At 40.7% G+C, this 27,824-nt stretch overlaps 1 protein-coding gene across 1 annotated transcript; it reads left to right on the forward strand.

Moving 5' to 3' along the window:
- Positions 1–321: 321 nt before the first annotated feature.
- LOC109936429 (transcription factor GATA-4-like) lies at positions 322–25,136 on the forward strand. Its single transcript, XM_020535051.2, has 6 exons — positions 322–1,883; positions 11,887–12,053; positions 15,894–16,019; positions 19,036–19,123; positions 21,740–21,864; positions 24,493–25,136. The coding sequence occupies exons 1-6, from the start codon at positions 1,355–1,357 to the stop codon at positions 24,628–24,630; spliced, it is 1,173 nt and encodes a 390-aa protein (XP_020390640.1). The 5' UTR covers positions 322–1,354; the 3' UTR covers positions 24,631–25,136.
- Positions 25,137–27,824: the final 2,688 nt, after the last annotated feature.

Consider the following 27,824-nt stretch of genomic DNA (forward strand, 5'->3'; position numbering starts at 1 on the left):
GAGAATATATAATGGCCGGGCATGTGTATGATTAAAACAAAGCTCAGCGTGTTGTAGGAGCTGAGCTGCTCCTTTAATAATTGGCCTTATATTGGCCAGTGTCTACACTGACTGTGCTGAATGTCTCTAACATATCCATGCGATGGCTCAGGGGCTGAACACGTCGCCATCTTTCCCAGCACAAACAGACCAAGTTGGTGCAGTCATTCCGCATCTATTCACCAATTAAACCAACTCCCTCATCACTTCTGTCCGTCCCCTATCTGGGTGAGCAATTATCCACTGACCGCCCTTATCAAGAATATTCACTTATCAGGAATTCCCAACGAGACATGAGCAACTTTTCAACTGGGCGACTCTTTGCAGGTTTCTTTGGAAGTGCCAGATTTTCTGAAGTTTAATCAGATCCGTACCCTGTTCTTAATCCGATTTGTGACTGCGCTGAGTATAAATAGTAGGGTGCGACAGGTTGGACGGAATAGTGGCTACTGAGCCGTCACCCTCCAAGTGAGCAAATCATTTTAACAGGGCACACAGCCTGGAAGTCAAAGGACAAGCGAGCAGGGAAACGAAAGAGGAGTTTTCTTGATTATTCGGTGTTGACCAAGTGCACTAGACTAACGGTTGTATCGTCCAATTTAATCTGAGTTCCTCCTGGGATTAATAATTTAACCCTCGGCCGATCCGTCTCTAGCCCAACGCTTTCACGAATTTTGAGGCCATGCTGTTCGATTCCGTGTGAAGGTTTACGAAGTGAGTTCAAAGCGGGCAGTCCTGGCCAACATTCATCGAGAGGCCAGGGACTGTAGCCGTCCCGGTGGCGGAGGACTTTCAGCCCCTGTTTATCCCCGTCCTCCACCAGCCCCCCACACCACTAACCTCCTCCTCCTCCTCCCCTTGGCCGCTGCCTTTAAAAGGGTTAACCCGGTGCCAGATTGACAGGAGACTGTGGGAGACTTGTCAGAGAATGGGAGGATCCAGTCAAATCCAGCAGCATTTCATTTCCTTTCCCTTTTCACTTCGATCTTTGACCACTTCATGAACTCTGTGTCTGTGTGCCTGTGTGTGTGTGTGTCTCCTTCTATCGCACCGTCTCCCCTTGTTGGGAAATCAGTTGTCTTCCCTACCCCCCCCGCCCCCCCATCCCCACCCTCTCCCCCGGTGGATGTCAGTGGACCGGATCAGCTCTCCTCGCTTCCGCACCGGGTCAGACCTGCGCCTGGTTGGCCCCAGTTGGAATCGAAAGGGACTTGTGTAACGTTGTGGAGCCCGAGGCTGCCCGGGTTGTAGGCTCTCTCTTGTCCCTGAGAGGCTGGGACTGCCCAGGACACCCTTCTCCCCTCTCTGCCTGGGGATGTACCAGGGTTTGGCGAACCCCCCGCCGTATACGGCGCACCCGGACCCGGTCGGGACGTTCCTGCACTCGGCCAGTTCAGCCGTGTACGTTCCGAGCTCCCGGCTGAGCCCAGCTTTCCCATACCCTCAGCAGGCCAGCCCGCTGTCCCCACACCCAGCCTGGGCTCAGGCAGCAGCAGCGGGCTCCGGGGGACAGGAGACCCCGTGTAGCCGCCACTCTACCTCCTCCTCCTCCTCTTCCTCCTCCTCATCCTCCTCCTCATCGTCCTCCTTCCCCTCCAGCCCTCCGGGAGCCTCTCCCCGGGAGACCGCCTTCAGCAGCCCGCTCGCCATCTCCTCCGCCGCCGCTGCCGCCGCTGCTGCCGCCGCTGCCGTACGGGACCAGGTCAGCATCAGCTGGACCCTCAGCGGCTCCTTCCCTAACCACTACCCGCAGTACATGAGCTCGGAGGCGGCAAGTGCGTGGAGCCCGGCTCCGCTAGAGAATCCTGCCTTCAGCTTGATACCAGCTCGCAGGCATGGCGAAGGTAGGAAAGAGCTGTCTAGGGGGTGGGGGTAGGGGGGGGTGGGGGGGGCGGAAAGGGGGGGAAGGCGGGGTGGGGGCGATGTCTCGTCTCTATCTATCGGTAAATGGGGAAATATTGGTCAATTGAAGAGTATCATAATCAACCAGAGGGAATTGAGGGTTGAGGTGGGCTCGGTTTTGTTTCACTAAAAGTAACCTGGTAGCAACTTCCCACAACGACTAGCCTCACAAACATTGTTAAATTGGCATCTCCACAAATCCGAGAGCTGCAATTCACACCGATTCGAAACACTAACAGGTTTTAATACTAGGGAATGAAACTGGTCTAGTGGGTAATATATTGTGATGAGGACATGTGCAAGTTAGCTCACCAACAGGAATCAGGAGGGAGCTGCAGAGTGTCAGAATGCGAGCACAGTTTCTGACTGTGGGATTATCTGCTGAATGTATACTTAATTGTGTGTCAGTATTTATGGTTAAGCTAAAATCGTTACCTTTGACAACTTGAAAGATCTCACTGCAGTTAGTGATGTTTCTGTTTTAACTCCGTAGCGAGCGACAGGAAGGTTCTAACTATAGGCTTTCGGGTTTATGTACCGACAGATGGAAATTATAGAAATACAAATCTGATATTCTGGTGCGAAAAGCAATTTTCGTCCAGACACCCGTTTTGTAGTCTGTGTTAATGTAGCGGCCAGAGATTTATAATCTGGCGAATCTTGTTAAAATGGGATAGAGACACGCTGCATTGAATCAGAGGAAACACTACTGGCTCCATTACGGACTGGATAAGAGGCGGATCTGAGGCCTTGCAATAATTTGCACAGTTTGCCAGCAATGCCAATCCAACCGGGCTGTGTATATACGGGTGAAACGTGTTGGAGCTGAACCACAGATTTGTTCGTTTGGTCATTTTCTTCACACAAGCAACGAGAGAATTCCCTTCATTGTGATTTGATGAATTCGTAGAAACGAGAATTTAAAAAAAATAAACAGGCCAGTTAGCTTGTTTCGAGAGAAAAGGCAGGTGCCTGGTGCATGTAAATGTGCTCAGTGGATTTGTCACTCTCTAGAAAAACACAGAACATGATTAACACACGCACAGGTTAATGTTCTTTTCAACGCTAATGCGACTTATTCCAAATGGTGATTAAGTAATCACAATGTTCCACTCTAAAACCAGTAAAATCGAAAGTGGTTTCCCTCTGTTATTCAGTTAATCCAAACCTTTCGACAATAATGACAGAATTACAGAGTAACTGCAAAGAGAACTACTCTAATTAGGACCGTGGGTCTGGTTTTACTATCGCTCAGCTATTGAGCACTGTGAGACAGAGCACTTAACGGTTAGAAATTACTCTGGATTGAAACCCCCATAATTTACAGCTAGAGACCGTATCCAGGTGTTGCTCCTATTAGATTACAAAGCCATTATTTTCATTAGGATCTGGGTGAATGGAGATAACTTTCCCTATAATTCCCTCCTGTTGTCCTGGTTTGGATTGTAAGTGACCTGCCGCCAAGTTTTATTTTCGTTACATCGGGTCGCAGTGTGTTCACTTTCTTCACCCCAGACCTTTCAATAGAAAGGCCGCTTGGTTCGGTTCGTGTGGAAATGAAAAGCCCGGTTGTTGAAGAAATAGCCTGGAGCTCAGCTATCAGAGAACTTCATAGGGAGCTCAATTTCAGCAGCTGGAGCCAGACAACATTTCGATTCGTTTGGAACCGACATCTTGTGCCTCAGCTCTTTTCCTGCTTTCTCTTCTGTCCTAAACTCTGGGAACGCAGCAAATATATAAAGTACGGAGGTTTATATGAGTATATGTCGACAGCCTCTCGCTGTAGCCGACAATTTCTGCAAACACGATAGCATGTAAATTGCAAATTACAAACTAACTGGGAAAACTTACGCGTCCAGTATCCAACTATGCACATTTTCATCTAACTTTTTCAATGCAAGTTAGAGGAACGAGGGAAACTACATGTAGCAGATACGACACAGTAAATGTAAAGAAGACAGCTCAACGCAAGCGGCCTGGGGCCTGTAGTTATTAGACTGCATTGAAATTAGGTTCATTGTTCTGCAAGTGTTTCTCAGGGAGGTTTCGGACCCTGTTGAAGCGGAATTTCTGCTTTCTTTTCCGTTTCTTTTATCCCTACCCGCGGTCAGAACAGTTCGGCTGTGCATGGAAGAGTAATGGTGCGGGGGGGAAGAGGGGTGGTGATGGGAAAGGGATATGTTTGACACTAAAGTGGTCATTTCTCAGTATCAGCAGGTAAACAAGTTATGGCTTTTGGTTTAACCGAACTCGAAAGATTTCGTTCGTTGAAGATTGTATGAATGGTATTTAAGAACAAAAAAACGTCACTGGCATTTGAGTTAGACTTTTGAATACAGGAGAAATAGAGACAGAGTCAAAATCCCATAGTCCACTCGAGAAGATAAAGCAAATGTCTGGAGGCGTAAAACATTGTCACAGATTTTTTTCCAAAACTTTTCTCACTTTTTATGCCTCAGAAAATGGTCATGGATTAATAAATGGATCAAACAGAATGTTTCCGGCCACATTTCAGAAAAATCGCTTAGTTTGATTTCAGAGTTTCTGGAGGATACATTGAAGTGAAATATGTTGTTAGAATGAGGACGGTTTGTAGCAGATGGGAACAGCGGTTGTATGAATAGCGGCTGGGAGTTGCTGTAAGATCGCCTCCGAATCAGCGTCCACAGCCCCCAGCACTCCCTCAAAACCCCTCCCTCCACGACACACACATCATGTCGAGTTTAGTTTGAAAATGTTTGGATTCAAATTTAATGCAAACCCAAATGCTAGCTGGCAGTGAAGTAGCGGACTGAGAATCGTTTCTGCAGTGTGTCTCTGTCGGGGTCCAAGATTTCCCAATCCACTCGCGTGAAGAGTCAGTGTGTTCTGTTGCCGTGTCCCCGTCAGAAAGGCAGCCTTGGAGCTGGGAGCTAGCACTGAGTGAGCTCGCGGTACTGGGGCTACACAGAGAGAGGTGGTCGCGGCACACTTGGGACGTGTTTGATGTGGGGTGCTGGCTCAGCCGAAAACGCTTTTTATTGTAAAATGAAAACTGATTGGAGGGTGATAAAAGAAGGATAGATATCGTCTGTATCCCTCTTCACCGCCCCCTCTCCCCAAAAAGGGAAGGTAAAAACCAACGAGGGGTCTGGAGATTAAAAATGGAATAGAAGCCCCCCTTCCTCTCGAGGAATTCGATAACGTAAAACCTGGTGAAGATACCTTTAGCAAGAAAGCGAAATGTTTAAAATACCATACCGCCCTCACCAACAAACCCCCACCTCGCTGTGAACCAGTGACCCTGGCGATTTGGGAACTATGAAAATTGTCTAATTCAGTGGGGACATGTGGAAGGCCACTGCTCAGGATAAGTCTTCATAGCCGCGTTTAGAGACCACTGCCTGGGTCCAATGGATAGCAGGCTATTGGGACCCTATGGACAACTCGATATTTCACAAGGACACAATAGAGGTTATCTCACAATAGACTTGAGATCGTTGCAACATTTAAAGGAACATTGCTGGACGTGCTGCCTCGATCCCAATTTTCACTGTAGATTTCCTAACCTTGACAGGCCTCCCGTTTTGAAGAGGTTCGATTTCCGGAGGGACCGCGGTTAGGGGGTAAGGGAGGTGAGGATTGTACAAAATTGAAACACGTTCCGTGGATAGGCACCGCGCCCTGTGTCCTTTGTTTATTTTTCTCTGTGCTTTCAGCACAAGCCCGTGGTTTCAACTGGTCTGAAGTTATGTTCTTTCCAGTTTGTCGGTGTCCGCCAAATACAGAGCTCCAAGAGCAGAGGCTGGAAATGTGGAATAAGAAGCGGCTGAAATCGGGGAGGGAGATGGAGAGCGGACAGGGAGTGAGAGTGTGCGCGGAAACGCAACACTCCCCTTTCAGCTCATTTTACCATCTGGGATTTTATATCTCGGAACAGTTGAAGGGGAAAAATATAGATCGGGAGGAAAGAAAGCGCGGTCCCCTCGTTAATGGCCTCACCGTGGTCGGTATTGTAACCGCTGGTTGAGTTGAGACAGTGCGGTGAACACTAAATACTGGGAGCTCTCTGTGTGCCGGGAAACACTTTATCAACGCGGCTTTTTCACACTGCTCACTGGATTCCGCCAGGGAAACCCAAAGGGCTCCCTAAAACAAAGATCCAAATAAGTTATTTAGCAAATACCTAGACTGGGGTTAGGGTGTGTGTTCCATACTGAGTTTACAAGTATTTCTCAACCTGTACAGGTTTAACCCGAAACAAACAAACACAGGAAACACTGGAGAAAGTCTAGCAACAGGTTGTTTTTAATTCACTTATGGGACGTGACATTTATTGCCCGTCCCCAATTGCCCTTGAGAAGGTGGTGGTGAGCTGCCTACCTGAACCTCTGTGCACTGAACTTCAGCACTGTCGAAGAGTCATTGGACTCGAAGGGTTAACTCCGTTTCTCTCCACAGGTGCGCTACCAGACTTGCTGAGTTTCTCCAGCACTTTCTATGCTTGTTTGTTCCAAATCTCCAGCAGCCGCAGTTCTTTATTCTTGTTTAACGTTTAACCCGCCTTGGATTGAGAAAACAGATGCTGCTCAATGAGATCCCATATAAAATATCCCCAAAATTAATATCCAAAAAAAAATACATTTTATAAGAACATGAGAACATAAGAAATAGGAGGAGTAGTAGGTCCAACCGGCCCGTCGAGCCTCCTCCCCCATTCAATAAAATCATGGCTGATCTTTTCGGGCACTCACCTGGACTTACCCGTCCGTTCGCTATAACTCTTAATTCCTTTATTGTTCAAAAAATCTATCTTTGCCTTAAAAACATTCAACGAAGTAGCCTCAACTGCTTCACTGGGTAGGGAATTCCACAGATTCACAACCCTTTGGGGGAAGAACTCAGTCCTAAATCTGTTCCCCCTTATTTTGAGGCTATGCCCCCTAATTCTAGTTTCACTCGCCAGTGAAAACATATTTACATATTTTATATTTACATCTCGTTCGCCGCTCAAACCAAATCTGTTCAGTGTCCGAATACTGGCGATTTTTTTCTTTACAGGGAAAGTGTGCGCTTTCCTTTCCACAGTTTAATTTCAGAAAGACAGTAACGATTTGTTAAACACCCCACAGTATCATTAATGTTTAGTACAGAAACGTTCCTGTCCGCAATGTTCTGTAGTGCTCTTTGCGACATTTGGATGACTGTCTTTTTCAAATTAGTCAAAGTCTAACGAGCAATTTTACCATTACTGATCCTGGGAACTAGCGTTCACCCATCCCAAAGCGGTGAGGATTTCTCACCGTTCAGTCCCTTGTTCAGGTTTCTGCTGAATAACGCGTCGACGGCACCTTATACCAGCGGGCAATAGCATTGAAATCAAAGCGGGTCGCATTCAACATTTACCGAATGTCCCGATAGCTAATTGGGACTCATGGACATTCACCCCGGGAATAAAAGCGCTGATTTACATTTCCTTTATCATCCACTGTTAATATGCCCAATAATACCAGGTTAGTCATTGGAACTGTAGCCAGATTTAGTGCAGAGGTTACTGCAAGTGAGAAACCACATTATCAGATCGGTTCAAACGAAACATTCTCAATATCAAGAGTCTGCTCTACTCTGGTGTGTAAAACACTGAATATTCTGCACAGGCTCTTTCTTTGCTAAACGTTGAAAGCGAGAGTTGGGTGGAGATTGAGTAATATCCTATAGTCAGTTGCTTTTATTTTTTCGAAAATAATGATCCAAATTAAAGAGTTTGGGAGTAAAGGAGCGTGCAAAGCAGAGTGAAATAAGACGGGAGTAAAGGAAATGATAAGCAGGATGTTGAAGCGTGACCGAGAGAAAGAGATAGACACAAACATTGGTTTTTAACCAGAAACCACAGTTTCAAATCCAAACCTAGCCCTGTCATCGATACACGTTGGAGTTGAGCAGATCACAGCTGCCGACATACTGCGGATTTGTGGAAATCCCGAATGACTAAATGTGTTGCGGCACATATATAAATAAAGCTGCCGTGTGTTAGACTTCATTAAGATTTGTTCTCCGATAGTCTGGAATTACCCAGTGTCTGTGCCGCCAGGAAAGCAGCGCCGTGTGAGCATTCGGATGGTCTGTAGTCTGGCGATAGCAAGTGCTTTCTTTCAGGACGGATTCTGCAGCCGTGAACCTGCGCGGTTCTCATAGGAGTCACTGGAATTAAACATTCTTCCATCAAAATGGCACGCACAAATTTCAAACACCCTTAAAAAGCTCTAAATTCCGAGACCCCCGAGCCTGGGGAGATCCAAACTCAAAGAGAATCGTTTCAAGTTCAGATTCCCACCACCAGGTGCAGGACTATCTATATTATCCCGGATTCCATACAAATAATGAACTCCCGGGGAAATAATATCAAACTTTTCTTTAGAAGTTAACAACTCGTCATTGTTTTGTTTGAGCACATATTCTGATTGCTGTTTAACCGGACTGGAGGGATTTGTTGTGCGGCTAACAGAGCTTTTCTGTTTAAAGACACCAATTTTCCACACACGCTTTTAACACTCTGACTCCACTTTCAGGGAATGACACATTGAGTTCGTGATCACTAGGATCTAATAATGTGCAATTTACTGATCGTGTGACTTCCAGGTCAAAACTTACTTCCAAATGGATTTTTTTTTGCGAGTGTGCGCACTATCTAATCCAGGATTAATAAGACGAACTGCTTTCATATCTTAAACATAAATTGGAATTTCTATTTTTTTGTTTTGCTTGCGGTGAGCAATTGGTCGGTGTTTGCAAGAAAACAAGATTTGAGCGATCCCCATATGTATTTCAGGACTGAGATTAATTTCCTCCAAATTGCAATGGTTTAGATTTATAACCTCCTAGATTACTAATGAAAAATGATTCCATATTTTATATACCACTGGTAATACATTTTGTTAAGCATCCTTAAATATTTAGAAATGTCATACACCGGGAGAGGAAGTATGTTGGAATTAAACCATATAAACAAATTACGGAAAGAACAAGTTCATTTATGTTTCTAACTATCTTTTCAAATGTTGCCTTTACAAAAAAAAAAGTTTAAAATATTGGCCGAGAGTCCTCAAAACCCTCCTTTTTCTTCAGTTGTGAAATAGTAGGCAACTTATGTTTTTATCGTTTCTTCAGATTGGGAGCATAGAGCTGAACCGCCGCCATTGCCGGGTTAAAAGGTTCGGAGAGGGGGCGAGGGAGAGACATAAATTTCCAACAATTAACAAGTTATACTATTGAGATCCTCCGGATCCAGTCATCGATTATAGGGTTTTGCTTTGTTCTTTTCGCGAATTATTAAAACGTGGAGATGACTGTAAGTGATAGCGTTCAGGGAAACGATTATATGATTCTGTGAAATGAGACAGTTATCACGCAATGTGGTATTAGAAAGGAGCACATTTTCGATTTCACTCATTGTGTCGGTGAATCAACGCTGCCAAACTGACTGTGTAGTGAGTGAAATTCACCAAGGTTATGAAGATATTGACTTTTAAAAATTGAAGTGTAATGTTACAGGCCGCAACTCTAATGTTATGCTAACAGTCAAAGATAGAAACGTATTTCATCTTCGCTCGCAGAGGACACGAAGGTAATTTGACTGAATTACAGCACATGTACCGTGACTCGCAATGGTTTTCTTGCAAGTTAACTACAACAGGACATTTACATAATTTACATAATCATTTCTGAAGAAGGGTCTAGGCCCAAAACGTCAGCCTTCCTGCTCCTCTGATGCTGCTTGGCCTACTGTGTTCGTCCAGCTCTGCACCTTGTTATCTCAGATTCTCCAGCATCTGCAGTTCCTGCTATCTCAGGACGTTTACATAGTCTTTTTTCTTATTACACATCTTGTCTTTTATATTTGGTACCGTAGCTTAACTCCAATTTAGACGAATGAGAAAGCATTTCTTTTCACCGATAGCTGTAAGACTCCTGTATGAAGTAAACGTGGACTACTTTAAGTCAGTTTCGAAGTGAATTCTGGACAATGGTGCAAAAAACATCCACATTTAAAAAAGCGATGGGGATAGTAATTTCCAATAAAACGCGTTATTAGAGAAACCCTGCAAAGGAGTTCGTGTGGAATGTTCGAACAGACTGGAATTATCTTCATTTTTATCTGCTTCACTGTGCATTGATCCAGTAAAAATTGTGTAGACGCGGGATAAGCAAAATAACTGTTCCATTCTCAACTATTCCGCCTGTGCCCTGAGAAAATACTATTTCTTCACTGTGCGTTCAAAAGCTATCATTGTACCTTGATTCTTGGTCAATTGCGTAATTGAATGGCGCCAGTTGACGTCTCCTCGATATCCCAATTCTGCAGACGGTTCGTAACTAGCGATCTTTTCCTCATTGCTGCTAACACCTCAATGTACTCGGTATTGCGCTATTCCGCTCGTTCACTTCTCCACCGCCTGGGTGAAACCTGGCTCTGAATTTTGCGCCAAGTGGCATTTGAAAGTCTTTTCGATGGTGGGGAGTGAAATTCAGCGACACACCCCGCTTTGAGGGCCATTATGTAATGTCGAGTGCAGTGAAAACGGCGGTGAGCACTGCTATCAGAATGGTCACTGCTCTGTGAAGAGTACAGGTGTAGCATTGTGCGAAAGGCAGGGATAGGCGGGGGAGGTGTATGACTCCATGACTCTAAAACTACAATGTAAGGGTACCTCAATCCCGAATTCAAGCCCGGTCTGCCTGCGACCAAAACAATACTGACCAGGATCCCCTGAAGGAATCTCGCTCCCCTTGTCTCTGGAGGTATTTCAGCACCCGATCTATCTCCGCATTTAGCATCATGGTGAAACTTCATATCACACTAGATTGATAGGGTGTGTGTCATTGTAAGGTGCATCTCTCAAACAGGGAGCTCTGACACTGCTTCCGTTGTGTATGTTTCATTGATTCCCTTCTCAGATACAAGGCGAAGCGTTGCATCAAAATCTTTGTGTAGGCCTGTGCCACTCAAAGAGAACCCTTTGTCGAACCTACACCACCTATATACATTTCTTCAGAGGGGCCAGCTGATAACAAGAGGAGACAACTCCTTAACCTTCAACTTCCAAAAATAAAAGTAATTTATGCTGAATGTATAAAAGAGTTATTGTTAATTCAGACAAACAACTTAATGATGTATCACTGATATATCTTAAAAAGATGCAATCCTTAAATGGGATTGTAGGACACATAACGTTGGAAGCTCTGTACTTGGAGTCTTGCATGTGAAGAGTCCTTTCCCATGTGAAACGAGAAAATCTGTGAGTGCAACAATGGGAAAATCCGGCGGCTGAAAATATCGGAATAAGTCCTGCGTAAATTAGTGAAATGTCAGAAAGTCTACGACACATCCCTAACTTCCTTTAAACTCGGTGTGGGATTACCCTAGAGTGAAAACAGCACCCCACATCTGTCCATGTAATGTCGCCTGGACTAACCTAAGGCCCCCTACTCCAAAGACGCGGCCATATGTATTGCAGGCGCTTCAAGGATTACCCGCTTCTCGGATACTACAGACTAGGAAAGATTTTAAGGACTCCAGGCTGCCAGAAGTGTGGCATAACATATCTGCACAGTTTGATTAAAGTATCTACAAAACAGTTTTTGTCACTTTCAAATATCTCTAGCAATCTGGGCATCAAAACGTTTTCTGAAAAGGAACGGGGCGCAGGCTGGGAAATGACGGGTCCACAGACACACAGGTTTTGCGTAGCTATCAGCTTAATGCAGTGCAATTGTAATTTCTTGAGTAAAGTTTCTGGCAGTTTACAATCTTACTGATAGGGTAATTAGCCCTGCGACTGTCAGTATCACACCCCTAAGGTGGTAATAGAACCCCTATCGGCAGAGGGCCTAGGCTCACACGTTAAAGCCACAATCGCAAACAGTATGTATATGTTTAACTGTTACTCTGGATTTTGTTTTGCCTAGAACTGGTTGATGATGTCCTTGAGGGCCGAGAGTGCGTGAATTGCGGTGCTATGTCCACGCCTCTCTGGCGGAGAGATGGAACTGGTCACTATCTGTGCAATGCATGTGGACTCTATAACAGAATTAATGGAATTAATCGACCCCTTATCAAACCTCTCAAACGGCTGGTAAGATATTGGAGAACTATTCAGCTAAAGTATGGTTGCAATTTTTGTTAGTTCATTCGCAACTAAATCAACTATGACATTTTGTAATTTTTAAGTAAGTTACCGATGTAACAGTCTCCGAGTGAAATCTCTACCAGTCGATAAATGACAGATACTCGCTAGATTAGGGCGCAGTTGGAGTTCTCCTTCGATGAGTAGTCATTTTGTTCCGAACTCCGTCCCTATTACGCAGGAGGATTTGTTTGAAAGATGTAAACGGTCAGAAAAAAAGATTTTAAAAACCTAGTACACAATGAAATTTAATAGCGTCTCAAGTTGGAGACTCACTGCTTTATACGTCTTACTGATTTATAAATATTTATTTTTTAAACCGTCAATATCTTTACTGCAGTTATATCTGTTTGATTATTTTTATAAACATTACCTTTTCTAAAAATAGTATTTTTTCCATATTAACAATTCCCTAAAAGAAGTCACTGAAGAGTACTTTGGAAAATGCATTACTTGAATGTTATCTTGCTGGCAGGTACTGACAGCAAAAAGAATTCACGTTTATACTTAACCATACGTTCTTATTTTGATAGCACTGTCAGTTTTACAGGGACTGCTTATAGCCCCTCATTCCTCTGTTGAGTGCTCTGAACGATGCATTGTCGTGACGGTAATACCATCAGTCAAAACGAACAGATTCGCCTTCTCTGGTTATATTTACCAACAATCACTATCCTCTTTAGATGTTAGTTACGTGCACTGTAATTGAATGCAAGATGGTCTAGTCGCCTCAGTTCAACACCAAACGATAAATTTCAGTGAGTTAAGAGCCAGAGTAGACCCTCGACCGTGTTCCACCATTCAATTAGGTTATGGCTGTTCTGTATCTCAACTTTATCTGCCAGCCTTCTTTCCTTAAACCTCGCCTGATAAAGATCTGTCAGTCTTTCCAGTTTCACCAACAGAACAGCATCGCATTAACTCATTTCAAACAAGTTTGTTCCCAAATTAAAACCTCAAGGCAGCTCCCATTCTCCAATTTATAGAACAAACTGGAAGAAAGTTTTAATATAAGTTTTCCAGGTCAGTAGCTGTTGAAATATATTAGCTTTTTCAGTTGAGCTACTGGTTTATGCACAGCAAGTTCCAAATTCACAGAGAAGATAGCGATGTTCTTTATGTGGGTTCACCTCCGTAGCACCAGGACCCAAGATAGACTCAAGTGCAGGGTGGATTCGAATAGATTTTGAAATGAAAGGGGGTGCGCGGTATTCCGTACTGGCTACTGTTGCAGTGAAAAAACGATATTCTTCAGATCGATTGCGATAAGTAAATAGAAATTGTCATTTGACCTGGAGAGTATTACGGATTAATTAATATACAGGAAGAAATCGCATACTTTTTCCATAATGAAGCAGTTCAGATAAACAAGTTCAAAATCACTTTGTTGCGGCCCGAACTTATATTAATTGCTTGAAATCCAAGTAAATAACTTGACAGTTTTTTTTAATGTCTTAAATGTTGAAATTTCCACATGTTGTATGAGAGCTGTCCGGGTTTTCTGGTGGCCAGTGTACAGGGTACTGATAAACATAACTCACAATGAAGGTTGGTGATGCTATTTTTTGCAGGGGTCCCGCTACTGGTTTATTGAGCCTCACGCATCTATTCTAAGGGGTTTAATTTGCGAGCTATTTATTCCATTTAAAGCTCTGCAATTTATCGCAGTTATAAATATATATTATCTAATAGGCAGTCACAGCTCATTATTGAAATCGCGTGACAAAATATTTCTTCTCACGAGGTCTTTTATCGGGGCCTTACACTTTCTGCTGTTTAAGACGGAGCCACTAGCAGGACCTGAAGGAATTTTTTCTCCAAAAGAAGATTGAAGGCAAGCCTAGCATTGCTGGAGAGATCTAACTTGTCAATGTTTAAATCTGCCCATTAGTAACGTTGACTACAGCTGAGCAGCAATAGCCAACAAACTTTTATTTTCGTTCTTTAATATTATATTGCTTAATAAACTGATTTATCTGATATTTAGATTAGTTGAAGGCTCTTATTTTAGGCAAGTGACTACGAATACTGAAGATTTTCAGTTTATTTGTTAGTCACTATCAGGGTAAAGCGAGCAGGGATTTTATCCAAACTATGGGAGTGGGATTTTTAGCCTTTGGTTTATCAGCAAATTATCTGCCAATATAATGTATTGGCTGTGAAATATAATGTGAACGAGTCCCGGGGTTTGCTTGTACCATTCCTGAATAAATGTGTTCAGCGTGATGTCAACATATAAATGTGGTACCAGTGGTACAAAATACACATGTCCGTTACTCAGCTAACAAGCTGAAGATTAAAACAACATTTCGGTATTTGCTTTATTGTAACTTTCTCGCTAGCTGCTGGTAGAATAGGGAGCCAGACACGCAGATCAAATATGTGCATAGTGCTGTTCTATGGCCACGTCCCCTCAATGGAAAACAAGACATTAAATTGGTCAATTATTGATCAATGGTCGATCCAGGTTCGAGTTAGGACTGCCCCACCTGCTCAATTTTAAACAGGACAATCCTCTTTTAGAATGTGCGTAGCTGGCATTTTATTTTAAAAATGGAAACCTGACAAAAATAAAATCAGTTTTTTAATAGCGGAAGTTCACTTTCCACATTATAATTATCAACAGCGGAAACACAAGTCAGATCCAACACCCAATTTAATTCTATCCTGTCTCTTCTGTTCGGCAAAATGTGGATTTCAATGAAGCAAATATTCGCAAATTCCTCCCTTCCTTATTCAGTGAATGGCTACGGAAATGACCATATCTCCTCATAAGTGATAAACTTGAGGAGAGCAAACGGCTGAGGAAGTAACGGCAAAAGCCAGTATTTTAATAACACATTTGGAAACTAAACTTTTCCCTAAGGATAATTAATTTGTTGCGGAGCTATTCATGGGACAGGCTAAAAGTGGGGATCGTAAAATACATAATATTTTATATCTTATAAAACCTGTAATTGACTGATATCCAAAAAAAGAACATAAGCAGAAGGAAAGCAAAACGAGTCCCGTTTGTTTTAGTCTTATCCAACTGAATTTGTAAAGCCATTATTTACCAATGCCGTGGATTCACACTGTAAACTCCCCTCTTCATATTACAACACGTTTGTATTCATCCAAATCTTTTTTCTTTCTCAGATTAAGATTAAGTAACTGATAAATTAAGCAAGTGATAAAGGAACATCGGACACAAACATTTACTCAGGTTCTGCTTCTGAATTGACATGTCACTTGGTTATACTCCCAACAATGGTAAAGGGTCAACCAGTTGCAAGAACTCATTAACAGGATGGTTATGCCAACCCACCTTGGAACAACATAGCCTGCATCCTGTAGTGTACACTTTGTTAGTGGCAGCTAGTAAATAGCACGTCATTCACAAAGGCCACATTGCACTATTAAAGTCAAACAGCCAATCTTAATAGTCTTTAGTTATTAAGCAATAGTCAATATTAAAATATGCTGTCTTGACAAATGGGCTGAATGATTTAAGGATGAGAGCAAAGGTCTAATCCGTCATTGTTCTGTCAATATATTAGGAAATAAGTTAAATGATTCTTGAACTAAGGTAATCTGTGGTCCTAAAGGTTATTGCAAACTAGAGAGCCAATGGAAAAGCTATTTATTGATTAAAGCAAGATTCCCGTATGCCCTGCACAATGGTGAATTTCAAACTTTTCTTTCTAAAGGTTAAAGTTTCCTACCCGTCTAGAAATGATGGTGTTTTAGTTGAGTTTGTTATAAAATCTCAGCTATTTATGGTTAGTAATTCTGCCTTTTTTCTGCTAGTCTGCATCTCGGAGAGAAGGACTCTCCTGCTCTAACTGTCACACCACTACTACCACCCTGTGGCGACGTAATGCTGAGGGGGAACCTGTCTGCAATGCCTGTGGACTGTACATGAAGCTCCATGGGGTAAGTAGACATAAAGGCCATAAGACTCTTCACAGAATGTCACATAGCAGAACCCAAGGCGGTGTAACTCCAGCAGGTTCAATCAACAATTAAAGTCCGTGTTACAGGTTAGAGCTTCATTCAGTGAAGTTAAGAAAAGGACAGGGTTGACTGAGACAAATGCATGTCTGTTACAGGCAGAGTCAGGTGAATTTATGATAGAGAATAAAGAAATGGCAGAGAAGCTAAATTAATGCCTGTCTTCACTGAGGAAAATACAGGAACATTCCCAGAATTAGAGATTCAAGAGATGAGGGAGCATGAGGAATCAAAAGGAATCAGTATCAGAAAGAAGGTTGTATTGAAAAAATTAAGGTTAATAAGTCACTGAGACCAGATATTCTAAATCTCAGCATTGAAAGAGGTAGCTATGGAAATGATGGATGTATTAGCGACCATCTTCCAGAATTCTATAGATTCTAGAATGGTTCCTGCAGATTAAAAGGAAGCAAATGTCACCCACTATTTAACAAAAGAGGGACAGGATATATTGAAAACTACAGACCTGTTAGCCTTACATCACCAGGAGGGAAATGCTAGAATTTACTATAAAAATGTAATAAATGGGCACTTGGATAATAATGATCTGATGGGCCATGTCCACCATGGATTTGGGAATGGAGAATTGTATCTGATGGACTGCTTGTCCTTTTTTAGGATCTTAGTAACAGCATTGTTAAAAGGGGAGTGGTGAATGTTGTACACTTAGATTTTTGGAAGGCTTTTGATAAAGTCCCTCAGAGGAATACACCAGCATGGATTACGGATTGGCTAACATGCAGAAAACAGTGCAAAGGAATAAACATCATTCTCATAATAGCAGACTGTACAAGTGGAATACTACAACAAACAGTACTTGAGCTCCAGCTGTTCGCAATATATATCAATAATTTGGATGTGGGGAGCAAATTTAATACTTCCAGGTTTGTGGATGACACAAAGCCAGGGGAATGCATGCTATCAGGAAACTGTAAAGTGAATTAAGTAGGATTTGGACAGATTTAATGAGTGAGTGAGCAAGAATATGGCAGTTGGCATATGATATAGAAAAATGTGAAGTTATTCACTTTAGTGGGAAGAACAGTTATATAGCATAATTCTTAACGGTGTAAGTTTGAAAGTGTAGGTGTACAAAAGGACCTGGGTGTCCTTGTCAATAAGTCAGGAAGACCAGCACATGGGTTCAGTTGTCAATTAGGAAAGCTAATAGTTTGATTGTTTTCATTGCAAGACAATTTGAGTGGAGCGGTAATGAAGTCTTCTAAAGAATCTTGGTTGGACTGCTCCTGTTGTACCATGTGTATCTTTGGTTTGCTGACCTTGAGAAGGATGCTGTCACCAATGAGGTAGTGCAATGATGATTCACTGGATTTGTTCCTGGGATGGCAGGACCTAAGTGGTTAGGCAGGGGAGATGCAGGTAAGATATTTCTCCTGTGTGTGGAATCTGGAACCAGGGAACAAATTTCAAAATAAGGGGGAGCCACTTAAAATTAAGACAAGACAATGCCTTTTATCAAAGAGATATGGATCTTTGGAATTTTTTGTCCAAGATCTGTGTAAACTCAGCCATTTGGTATGTTTAAAATAGGGATTGACAGATTTCTAAATACAAAGAGATATAGGAATTGTCTGGGGAAAATAGCATTAAAATGGAGGATCAGCCATGATCATACTGAAAAGCAAAGTACGGACAAAGGTGTAAGTGGCCTACTCCTGCTCCTATGTTTCTATGATGTTGAATCTAGGAAACTAAACATTGAATTAAATTTTTGCCTCTTTGTTCTTTATAGGGTGTTTACTAGTTTCTTTACCTTCCAGTATGAAACACATGGAACTTGAATTTTACTGACCAGATTCTTTCAATTCTGTTAATTTCATTCATACAAGAAAAAAGTCAAAGAACACTCTTTAAAACTATTTTAATTATATCTATGTAAGTGAAATGGTGAGGTATGTGAATATCAGTATTAATTATAAACCACCAACTGAAAATCTTTCTTGAAGGGACTCATTTGCTAATATCCCATGTCTCAATCAGAGGTTTATAAGTTGAAGTCCCACTTCAGAAACTCCAGCATAAAACTCTAGGCTGACACTCCAATGCATCTCTGAGGGAGTGCAGCGCTGGAGGTGTCACTTTTCCAATTACACGGTAAAGCAAATTCCCTCAGGTGACCTATTTCAAAGCAGAGCTGGGATTTTTTTAGTGACCTAATCAATGTCGATGCCTTAATCAGCACCAAAGAAAACAGAATACCTGTCCTTCCTACATTAGTCTTTGTGGGAGTTGCAGGTGCTGAAATTGGCTGTCATGTTTCCTGCCTTACAACAGTAACTACATTTCAAAAAGGATAAATTTTGAAATCTCTAAATTGACTGTAAAGTGCTTTGGAATATTCTAAGATCATTAAAGGCAATAATATAAATGCCAGCTTCTTTTTTAATAAAAATCACATTCTGATTTGAATGCAACCAGAATGGGAAAAATATGGATCCTGTACTTTCCAATGAGTCCAAAGGTAAAGATTAGTGACTAGGTTCTTGTGCACATATAACACCGTAGGCAATTGTTCTCAAACTACATTTCCCAAAGGGATGTTTACTCCCATCTCTTTGCCCCAAGTTTAAAGGTAGCTGTGAGATGAAGTTATTTGGCAACAAGGTAATTTACATTCCATCATTTTGTTCCTACTTGGATACTGAAAGTATTCGTTACTTGCTACCACTTGAAACATGAATTAAGTTACACTATGAGGTCACATTCAGTTCAGATCAGTTTGCTCTATATTTAATGTTACTTTCTCATGAAAGTGGTGTCCAAACTAATTCGATGTACTTTTTCTAATTAAAGTAATAATGCTTTGAAGCTATGAAGTTGCCTTTCTGTTCTGGTTCTTTTTCTCATTGTAATTATAAACCTCTCCCTTCTTAAAATAAAATATTTTTACTTATCAAGCCCTCATTTCTCTTGGCAGATACCGCGACCCTTAGCAATGAAAAAAGAGGGAATTCAGACCAGGAAACGCAAACCAAAGAATGTGAACAAAGACACCCCTTCAGCAGGTAAATAACAGTCTCCAATATTGATGCTTTAAACATACAATCTCTTAGCTTTTCTGGTAAAATCTTCTGAGTCATGAAAAGGGATAGGAACAGCCATCAGTGCAATAATGTTAGTATTACATGCCAACCTAAGGGAAGGTTTTATTGTGAATCTTTTCCAAAATACTTGTTCCATGTAAGTAGTTCACCACTGCAGATTCTGAAGACAATTGTGAGAGAGACTTTCATAACTATTGTCTTTATTGTCTTTAAAAAAGAGGTGCTGCATGGTGGCTCAGTGCTGCCTCACAGGACCAGGGACCCGGGTTTGATTCTACCCTCGGGTGACTGTCTGTGTGGAGTTTGCAGATTCTCCCTGTGTCTGCATGGGTTTCCTCCAGGTGCTCCAGTTTCCTCCCACAGTCCAAAAATGTGCAGACTAGGTGGATTGGCCATGCTAAATTGCCCACAGTGTTCAGGGATGTATAGCTTAGGTGGGTTATAGGGGGATGGTTCTGGTTGGGATGCTCCTAGGGTCAGTATGGACTTGTTGGGCCAAAGGGCCTGTTTCCACACTGTAGGGATTCTATGAACTCATGATCTGAAGATTACAAATAATGAAGAAATATTCAAAGGGAAATAGCAGACACTAGTACAGTTAGTGGACAAGTCAGAGGACACTAACAGATTCCTTGTGTTACAGGGATATTTTTCTAAAGATCCATATACTTTTTTCAGAAACTTAAATGTGCTGAAAGCAGTAGTTTGTTTTAAATTTAATGTAAGTTTTTATATATCAGTGTTTGAGGGAAAACAAGAAGCACGTGCTATTTTCTGATAAGCAGGTCTAGAAAAAAGGGCACTGTGCACAGATGAGACTACTAATGGGATAAGTAGAATGCTGAAGAAATAAGCTTCAAAGACGCATTTTCATTTTTTAAAAAGTATTCTTATATTGGTGGGAAATAAACCAAGCCATTCATAAGTAGAATGATATTTCAGTATAATAACTTATTGTATGCTATTACATCCTACAATGGGTATTGTCTTTTTGTCCTGTAGAAATGGAAAGCTGTACTTCTTGACGATTTTATGAATGTTGCCAATTTACTTCAACTAGTCTTCTTTCCTGAGATATGCAAAGCCATCAGTAAAATAAATGTCTTATTTCATAATACTCTCTACTCAGAAAAGATTGTTTGTAATATACACACCCCCAATATTTAATTTACAAAGCCTAGGGAACCATGAGTAAGACTGAATAAGATCTTAAATATTCCTCATACATTTACTTATTGCCCTACATTTAGAAGAAAATTGTTAGTTTATGGATGAATATGGATTTTAATAAATTTCCTAATATTCCACAAAACACTTTATAGTAATCTAAATTTATCAGTTTTAATAATGTAAGCCACCTTTCTCACAGTTTATGAGAATGCAAAGTTTTAGGATTTGGCAATCCCAAGTCATAAGTGTACAAATGCACATGCATTTGGAGAGGATTATTTTCTCTTTCCAATGTACACAGACTGATTTCAGGTTGTATATTTGAATAAAATCAGTTCCAACATGATTTACTCAGAATAACATATTGGGCCACATTCAGGAAATAAATTGAACTGAATCTTTAGTTTTCATTTCTGAGGAAAGGTCTTGACTCAAAATGCTCATCTGTCTTTTCATACTGCATATGTTGACTGAGCTGCTCTTCCTTTCTAGTATTTTTAGTTTTGTTTAGCTATTTATTTTGTTGGACTTAGTAGAGAACTATTCTCTTAATTAATACCAGTTAATTGTGTTTTCAGTCTAATAAAGTACTGAACAAACGTCATTTCCAAATATTAGACAACCAGTTCATAGAATACATCACAATATTTTGCCATAATGATATTTTGGTATACCTTTAAAGCAAAATCACCATTGTCCTACAAGACCATTGGGCTGCTTTCTCTTAGAGAGGAGTGACTGACGTTGGTTTAAGCTGAGGGTCACCATGCCTTAGGTGACAAAAGAGGTCTTTTTTTCATTGGTGGGAAGAGGGCATCACCCGCTGGGCCAGCACTTGTTGCCCACAGGGCAGTTGAGACTCAACCACATTGCTATGGGTCTGGAGTCACTTGTAGGCCAGACCAGGTAAGGATGGCAATTTCCTTCCCTAAAGGACAGTAGTGAACCAGACGGTTTTTTTCAACAAAAGACAATGGATTCATGGTTATCACTAGACTCTTAATTCCAAATTTACATTGGAATTACTTCTGCCATAGTGGGATTTGAACCAGTGTCCCCAGAACATTACCCGAGTCTCTGGATTAACAGTACAGTGATAAGACCACTAGGTCATCACCTCCCCAGTGATTGAAAAGGAGAGTCCTTCTTGGTAACCAGAGGTAGTGTGGGAATTGAACCTACACTGTTGAGGTCAATCTGCATTGAAAACTGGCTGTCCAACCAACTGAGTTAACTGACCCTAAAATGACCACTAAAAGCACTGATCTCTTTCTCAACAATGTTTCTTATCAAAAGCCACATCTAACTTAACTTATTATTGAATTGCATTTAGTTTAGTTCCTTCATATTTTGTTTATGTTATTATGATGCTTATGCACCTCTAATGTTTCTATTTTTGTTGTTAAGTACCCTTCTCAAGTGTGCCATCTACCCCTAGTAGCACTGCTGCTGGAGCTTTAGAACTTATCACACCAAAGACTGAACCAGGCCTTTACTCATCTGCATGCAGAGTTCAGAAGGTCAGCTCACAGGTAGGGTCTGTGAATGGGAAAAGGGATGATCTTGTTGCACTATTCACAAAGAGACAACTAAATCAATACTTTCCATGTACAAAATTGTACTACAAACAATTAAGTTCATGTAATAAGAATGATGTTTTGGATTCAGCACAGCACTGTTCCAGATTCCAGATACAGGTCATCATCATATTCAACAAAGGCATCTGTCTCAGTAATGGTACAATGGATTTCTCATCCAGTAGATGAGGTTAATCTGCCGTACCTGAATGGGGGCCCACATCTGGATCATGTTAAAGTTTTTTTTTCTATGCCTTTTCCTCTGATATGGGGATCAATCTGTTGTCCATAACAAAACCTGTGCCTGCTCTCAGCTTGTGGGCTGCCTAAACCTGCTATCAGGAGTGTTTCTTGGGGATATGCTCTGAGTGACTGGGAAACACCCTTAGAGATCCCTATACCTACTCTTGACTTACAAAGGGAGACTGTAAGGCTTGTCATTACTCCCACTTTAGCCCTCCCTGCCCCAAAGTCAGAGTTCACCAGAGAAGCCTTGAAGCAGCAGAAAAAAAAATCTAGATTTTACCTCACTGTCAGTTCCTGAACAAGGTCTATGCCAGAATTATGTTGCACAGTAAGAAGAGTGGAAAAGGTATTGCTAAAGTTTTAGGCGAGAAGCATAATTTATCCATCAGCTCCAAATTTTATGGGAATATTTTTGATTGTTGCTGGTCAGCATGATACTAGAAATAGTATTACAATCTACTGGTTAAAGCATAAAAGGAAATAATTGCACCCAGAGATGAAGGAATGCAAATGATAAAGTTTCACTACAACTTAGTGATACGTGGTTTAGCATACAAAGGAGAATTTAGCATGTCAAGTAATTATTGACATTTAGTAGCATAAGGGAGACTTATCCTTCAACAGGTTATAGTATTTGTCATGTTTTGGATCACTGTTGATCACAATTGGATCACAATATATCAGTCTATACTCTAATCAGTGTCAGAACACAGAATCCATTTTATGCTGACTAATTGAATGTTCGTAATTATTTTTAAATTGTGACTGTAATTTTAAAAGCGTGCATTTAATTAAAAATGTTCATTCAAAACCTGTTGTCTATAAGTTCATGTTCTTATTGAACAGGCTTTAATTTTTAAAAATGTTTTGAAATGTTATTGACCAGATTTTCTATCATTTTATCACTGTCACTGCACTGGAAAAGTAAGAAAATGGTTGTTAACACAAGCCCAGCTTCCTCAAAACTCCCTGCTTGAAATCCTTTCATGTTATTACTCTCTTACTTTGAGCACAACACCCAAATAACTTTTGTCAAAGTAATCAGTTATGATTTTGTTGTAACTCTGGAACACCAGCCAGAAAATTATCCCTAAAATGTTCCCTTATTTGACTTTGAAAGTACAGTCCATTTAATATATTTTATCACTGCCAAATTTCATCAATAAAGAATTCAGCACATTGTAAATATATAATCAACACCTCAATATTATACTGCTGTGAAATTCAGTGCTGAAAGGGATTAGAATTACTGGGCTTCATGTTTACTCAGAGCCAGTTATAGAGGAACTTGTGGAGGTGTGGAGGATATTAAGCTACTAAACCTAGTTGTATGGGCTTTGCTTAGTTGTATGATCTGACCCTAACCGTAACTGTAACCCTACTGAAATTGATTGCAAAGATTTACTGGTAGATTTCCACCAAGGGAACATTGTCCAGCTACCTGCTATGGGGCCAAAATTCAATCACACAGCCATTGTTGGATACGCCTGATATTGATGGGGCAAGGTGGAGATGGGGAAGGCAAGTCAGGGGAGGGGTCAGGGAGGGCAGGCCCATTACATTGAAGCTGACACCACATGAATGACTCTGACATCATAGAGGTGGTTGTGAACTTCTAGGGAAGGGTCTGACATCACGGATGCTGAGTGTTGGCCAATCATGAGGGACATATGGGTGTGGAAATCAACCAATTGCATGGGTCCAATCAAGAGGAAGTAAGCCCTTCGATACAGGGGGAAAGATCCTTGATGCTCCTGGCTCACAAGCAGTGCAACAGAAGTACTTTCCCCATGGATCTGACCTCACTTCTCTCCTTTAGTCTACCGGGATTCTCGAGGTCCTGCCTCAAGATATGAATTTAAAATCAGTTTGAATTGAGGCATACATCTTTCTTTCTAAGATATTTTATTGACAGACTCATCTCCACATGGTGTCATGATTGCCTGCCTATAACCCCCTTCTGACCTACGTCCATTAAAACTGGAAGTGAGCAGGTTGGGGTAAAGTTTTGGAGATTTAACATTTTTAACTTCTGATTCATCTCCAAACATATCTGTCTTTGATGGTTAAAGCTCCCCACTCTGGCCTCAATTTGTTAGGAAAATACATGAAAATTAGTTGAATTCCTCACTTTATATGAGCTCAGATCCTTGAATGTAAAAAAAACTTATTGGCAGAATAGTTCTGAAGTTAATAGGATTTGAGATTAGTGCCAGATTTCTTTGAGACAATTAGTTAATATTATGAGATACTGATATTGCACACCTAATATAACATAGACTTACCAAACGTTATGTATGCTCTACTTTAACAGCTCCCATATCCTTTCCTTCCCAGGACACTTCTGTGACAGGTGACAGTAGCCTTCGCTTCAGCATTCCAGCTCTAAAACTGACAAACCCGGGTGAAGCAGCCACAAGTAGAGATTCCAAGGGAGGCAAACCTTATCCCTGGGGCAGCATGGAACTAGTCTGACACCAAAGTGACCTCCAGTACAATTCTTCAGAAGCTACACAGATGGAGTATGCAACTGAGATTCGTTTTATCAGAATGAAAACTGGAAATGATAAAAAGAAGATAAGAGAATGCCAGGAAAAAAAAAATCAAACGGAGTGCTGGATCATATTGTGCTATAATTTTTAAAAATTGAGTGTTGCAAAAATGATGTCTTAATGCCAAGGCTGAGCACCACTTAAATTCACTCTAGGTGACCTTGGTGCAATTCTGATCCAACATTGTTAGTAATTAAGTGCCTTTTTTTTTGGACCACCACTTGCTTTATGCCTCTGGCTTTCCACATGAATATGGATATTTCAGTGTGTACTCCCTGGACAGTTGCAGCTATGGAACAGTTTGAACAGACCTTGCCTTGGGTAAAAATACAACAGCATTCATAGAGAAATTATTTTTTTCGTAGTGTAAGTAGTTCTAGTTCTATATTGATGGCTCAGACTAATAATAAAAGCAACTTATTAAATTCAGATCGTCTCTCAGCTATTAGTGTTATGTCTTCTGTTGGACCAGTTACAGTTGTGTATAGACTGTCAGTCATTGAGTAATCTCGTAGCTGGAAACTATTGCATTCCACTTTCCACAGTCCTTGCAGTATTTACTTTAGAAAGGATATGAAAGCATTCATATACCATTGTGACTGGGCTTTCTTCGTAGCTTATTTGTTTACATGTATGCGTACATGTGCTGAGGTCAGTGTTTAAGGGGATGAAATTGTTAATCCAACCTTTTTCCACTGACATTCACAGAAAAATAACACAAACTCTTTTTGAAGACTTCTCCCCTAGTTTCACTGTTACTTGGCCTGAAATTTAAACACAAAGTCCTGGCAGTATTTTCCAAGTCAGTGCTAAAGATATACTTCCACAGTGAAAAACTGCCTATAAGCCCATTGCACACTACTATTGACGAGTTTAACTCCCTGCTACCTTTGCAAAAAAACCCTTTTGCATATTTTTAAGGGAAGAAGGCTTCATTGTTGCTTCCAAACATTTATTATACTGTATATATTTTTTTTAAAAATGTCCCTGGAAGTGTAGTATTACTGCACAGCTCACCTCTTGACAATATATGCTGGTGTGATACACCTGATGGTTTTTTCCACATACAGCCTGAGCCACCTACACAGCCTAGCTGTGAATAATCTTGTACTGAAGATTTCAGCGACTAACAGCCTGTAAATTTTGAACATCCAATGTGGCCTGAAGTCAGGTCATACAAACTGGGTTTGAGTCAACTTTAAGCAACTGTTAAGTTTAATAAAAGGGTGTGAAAATTGAGGGATGGAGGAATCATGTGCCCTCAGTTATAAGCAATGAAAAAAGACTGAATCAAACAACAGCAATAATATTTGGTTATAGAAAACTCCACAGACCTGGGAAGTGTGACAGAGTATTGAACACTTCAGGGACGTAAGGCACACAATACTTCATTCATGACTCTGCCAGTGGTGCTAATATAACTTGCCAAGATCAGAAAAATAAAATAGCATAATATGGAAACAAAGCTGTGGTGTGGTAATCTAACATACATGGAATGGAAGGTGCACACAATAATACTCTCCCAGGGAGGAAAATAAATTGAGACGAGATTACATATGGGGTCACAAGCCATCTGTATATTTATAACAGAGCTTTATTATCTGAACTATCTTTTTATTCTGGGCAGGTATGTTATAAGCTTCACATAAAAGGCAAGGGAGTGGAGAATTTTGCTCCTGTTGCATGACTTGGAGATGTTTACAGACTCCTGGCAACACTTTAATGTTCAGTGAAATATTTACTTTTATTCCTTCAATTCCTGAAACCTATAACTATCTTAAAAAATGTTTACCCATTATCCAAAAAGTCATGCTATTATTGAAGCATATACAGCACAGATGGAGTATGGTAAAGTTAATCTAAAATCACTATGCACATGAAAGTGATTTAACTTGCTCAATGAAATACCACCTCTAAAACAATTTAGTCATGCATTAATATGAATTAAAACAAAACTGATAACATTGTTTGTGCTTTTCATTGAAACAAAATAACTCTTGCTGACTTTCATCCATACAATTTTTTGGCACACTGAATTTTTCATGTATTTTGCCCCAAATTCTAGCAAAGATTTTAAAATTGCTTCTCCAATATGCACCCATGTAAGAATAGACTACATTTAGAAGGTGATGGAGTTAAGGGTACTGACTACACTAAAGGCAAGTTGCATGCTAGAAGTACATTTAATCACACTGTAGCTTGGCTTAATTTGATAGTGCTGGTGATAGAAAAATTGATGTCAAGATTTCACATTAGTAAAGGTTTTTCAAATACAATGACTGGATGGTGTAGCTGATAAATTAATTTTACAGATTTTGGCATCAGTGTTCATGGTTATTAAGAAGTATAGCAGACAGCAACTTCTGATAGAGGCTTGTGGAAATCAGGAAGTTACTGTTTGATATGTCCTACACTTTACATCTTCAAGGGCTTCATATAGATGATGTCTCAACAATCACATATGTGGAAGCGCAGGAAATTGTGAAAATTCCCACAAGATCCCTACAAAACCGATCAGAAAAAAACAGGACTACCATTCAAGAAAATAATATGTTTACCAGTGTGGTAAGTATTAATTACTGTCAAATAACCTCACTGACACCAACAGTTTACTTTTACTAGTGTGGAACTTCATCCTTCAGCTTTTCATACAGTTGAATATTTAAAACAATTAAAAATCCAAATGAGAAAAGAAAGTGCTGGAGAAACTCAGCAAGTCTGGCAAGATCTGTGGAGAGAGAAACACAATTAATGTTTTGAGTACAATTCAAATATGTTTTCATTTATAAGTTTTTGCAGTTTGTTTCATCTTTCTATTAATCTGATCACTATTTCACTTCAAATTATTTGACCGTCTGTGTACAATTTGCATTAGATTAAATAATTCAGCTCATAGTTCCTGATTTAGAGTCCATGAACTTCAATAATGCTTCTTCACTGAATCGTTCAAAAAACTACCTATTAGTTGCACTGCTCATACAGGTTTCAGATCTCTGCAGTGCTTTTTTGACCCTCCAATAACCACATATCGCAATGTACAAGCCGAAGGAAAGTCTAGAGGCAAATATGAGTGCTTGAATGGCACATACCATTCTTTCACTGCTACCTACAAATTCC

The sequence above is a fragment of the Rhincodon typus genome, chromosome 27 (assembly GCF_021869965.1).
Source record: "Rhincodon typus isolate 14 chromosome 27, sRhiTyp1.1, whole genome shotgun sequence".
Classification (NCBI taxonomy): domain Eukaryota; kingdom Metazoa; phylum Chordata; class Chondrichthyes; order Orectolobiformes; family Rhincodontidae; genus Rhincodon; species Rhincodon typus.

What these genes read in the sequence shown, in the direction of transcription:
- LOC109936429 (XM_020535051.2), top strand. Translation starts at nt 1,355, where the DNA reads ATGTACCAGGGTTTGGCGAACCCCCCGCCGTATACGGCGCACCCGGAC. An exon ending in TCAAACCTCTCAAACGGCTG is followed by an intron (nt 12,054 to 15,893) that starts GTAAGATATTGG and finishes TTTTTCTGCTAG; the next exon opens with TCTGCATCTCGGAGAGAAGG. An exon ending in TTCAGAAGGTCAGCTCACAG is followed by an intron (nt 21,865 to 24,492) that starts GTAGGGTCTGTG and finishes TTTCCTTCCCAG; the next exon opens with GACACTTCTGTGACAGGTGA.